Consider the following 2,908-nt stretch of genomic DNA (forward strand, 5'->3'; position numbering starts at 1 on the left):
TCTAGTTTGAAGATTGCGACTGTGTCTGAGTCCCGAACATTTTTTGGAAGATCATTCCAGAGTCTGGGGGCTTTATAAGAAAAGGCTCTTCCCCCAGCTGAGGCCTTCTGAATTCTGGGAACAATTAAAAATCCAGTAGTCTGTGATCTGAGTGAACGTGGAGGCTCATAATAGGAAATTGTATCTTGAAGGTATTCAGGAGCATGCCCATGTAGAGCTTTATATGTTAATAACAAAATTTTGTAGTCAATGCGGAATTTAACAGGCAGCCAATGAAGTGATGATAGAACTGGGCTAATATGTTCAAATTTTCTAGTTTTAGTGAGGACCCTGGCTGCAGCATTTTGAACTAGTTGAAGTTTTCTTAAATTGCTGCTGGTGCATCCTGACAGTAGTGCGTTACAGTAGTCAAGCCTTGAAGTAATAAAGGCATGTACTAATGTTTCTGCATCCTGAAGGGATAAGGCATTTCTAATCTTAGCAATATTGCAAAGATGTAAAAAAGCTGTCCTAGTGATACTGCCTATGTGTTGATCAAATGATAAATCCGGGTCAATTATGACACCAAGATTTTTTTTCTGCTGAACCTGGTTTAACTGGAAAGTCAGCGAGATTTAAAATGAAATCTGATAATTTATTTCTTGCCACCTTTGGACCCAAAAGCAGAACCTCTGTTTTGTTGCTGTTTAGAAGGAGGAAGTTACGCAACATCCAGCCTTTCACGTCTTTTACACAGTCCTCTATTTTCTTTAATCTGTGTTTGTCATCGGGCTTGGCTGAAATATACAATTGCGTGTCGTCTGCGTAACAGTGAAAGTTAATGTCATGGTTTCTTTTAACTGTGCCTAGCGGTAACATGTATAATGTAAACAACAATGGTCCAAAAATAGAGCCTTGTGGAATTCCAAATCTTACTTTAGAATAATTTGAATTTAGATTGTTTACTTTTACGAATTGATAACGTTCCGTTAAGTAAGATTTGAACCATAATAGGGCTGTCCCTGTGATTCCAACCATGTTTTCTAAACTTTCTAGGAGAATATTGTGGTCTATTGTATCGAAGGCTGCGCTTAGGTCAAGAAGCACCAACAGAGATACGTGGCCTTGATCAGAGGCAAGAAGATCATTTGTTATCTTGACTAGAGCTGTCTCTGTACTATGATGTTGCCTGAATCCAGATTGGAATTTTTCATATATATGATTCTTATGTAGATATGAACTAAGTTGTTGGGCCACGGCTTTTTCTAAGATCTTGGACAGAAATGGCAAATTTGAAATAGGCCTGTAATTAGACCACATGTGTCAAACTCAAGGCCCGCGGGCCACATCCGGCCCGCCATACAATTATATCCGGCCCGCGAAATCGTTTTATATATCTGTTTTTAATGGCCCTGTGATATGACACCCCAATAACACACACTACAAATCCCATGATGCAGTGCAATTGCCGCCAACGGCAAGCCGCAGTTCAAGTTTGCGGTCTGTTGATGTATACAACGCTAATATCAAATCAAAGCTAGACCCCAACAATGGCCAAGAGAAAAATTGATTCTGAAAACCGAGGCTTTCAAAGCCGGTGGGAGAATGAGTATATGTTTACTGAAATTGCAGGTAAACCAGTGTGTCTCCTTTGCGGGAGTAATATCGCTGTAATGAAGGAGTATAACCTAAGACGGCACTACGAGACAAAACATGAGAACAAATTCAAAAACCTGAGCGCAGGACAGATGCTACAAAAGGTAGAGGAGTTGAAGAAGAATTTGACATCCCAGCAGAAGTTTTTCACCAAAGCAAAATCACAAAGTGAAGCTGCTGTGAAAGCAAGTTTCATTATGGCCGAAGAGATCGCCAAATCAGGACGGCCGTTTACCGAGGGGGAATTCGTAAAGAATTGTATGATGAAAGTGTGCGACGTCCTTTGTCCAGATAAAACGCAAGCGTTTGCAAATGTAAGCCTCAGCAGAAACACTGTTGCTAATCGGGTTTGTGAGATGGCGACTTATTTGAAAACACAGTTGATTGAAAGAGCAAAAGATTTTGTTGCATACTCCCTTGCCGTGGATGAAACTACTGACGCGACTGACACTGCACAGCTGGCGATATTTATCCGTGGTGTGGATTCCAATTTGTGCGTAACAGAGGAAATACTGGACATTAAATCGATGCACGGGACAATGAAAGGAGAAGACATCTTTGGAAATGTATTTCAAAGTGTAACCGACATGAAACTGCCGTGGGAAAAACTCGTTGGACTTACAACAGATGGCGCACCTGCTATGTGTGGTGAAAAAAATGGACTGGTGGGAAGGATGCGCTCAAAGATGCGGGAGGAGAACTGTGCCGGTGAGTTGACAGTGTATCACTGCATCATACACCAGGAATCGCTGAGTGCTAAAGTCCTAAAAATGGATCATGTGATGAACACTGTAACACAAACCGTCAACTTTATCAGAGCCCAAGGAGTTCGCACGGCGCTTCAGTGACTTTGAGGCACAGAAAAGTAACTTCGAGCTGCTTCGCAACCCATTTGCAGTCGATGTGGAAACCGCACCTGTAGAAATGCAGATGGAGCTGATAGAACTGCAATGTAACGGGACACTGAAGGCAAAGTACGACACTGCGGGGCCAGCACAGTTCACTCGCTTCATTCCTGAAGCGATGCCGCAGCTCCGCCAACATGCGGCTCGAATCCTGTCCATGTTTGGCAGCACATATCTGTGCGAGCAGCTGTTCTCTGTGATGACAATTAACAAAACGTCACACAGGAGTCGCCTCACTGATGAACACCTGCAATCGATCCTGAGAATCTTCAAAACACAGAACCTAACCCCAAATATAAGCGAACTTGTTGCAAAGAAAAGACTCCAAGTATCAGGCTCTGACTAAATAGGACAAGAAAATGGAATGT

The 2,908-nt window shown here is 42.3% G+C and overlaps 1 protein-coding gene across 1 annotated transcript; it reads left to right on the plus strand.

Annotated features, from left to right (window-relative positions):
* The first annotated feature begins 1,529 nt into the window (after nt 1-1,529).
* On the plus strand, nt 1,530-2,483 carry LOC136694078 (general transcription factor II-I repeat domain-containing protein 2A-like). Its single transcript, XM_066667436.1, has one exon. It carries the CDS (start codon nt 1,530-1,532, stop codon nt 2,481-2,483), a length of 954 nt encoding a protein of 317 aa, XP_066523533.1.
* Nucleotides 2,484-2,908: the final 425 nt, after the last annotated feature.

The sequence above is a fragment of the Hoplias malabaricus genome, chromosome 4, assembly GCF_029633855.1.
Source record: "Hoplias malabaricus isolate fHopMal1 chromosome 4, fHopMal1.hap1, whole genome shotgun sequence".
In the NCBI taxonomy this organism is placed as follows: Eukaryota; Metazoa; Chordata; class Actinopteri; order Characiformes; family Erythrinidae; genus Hoplias; species Hoplias malabaricus.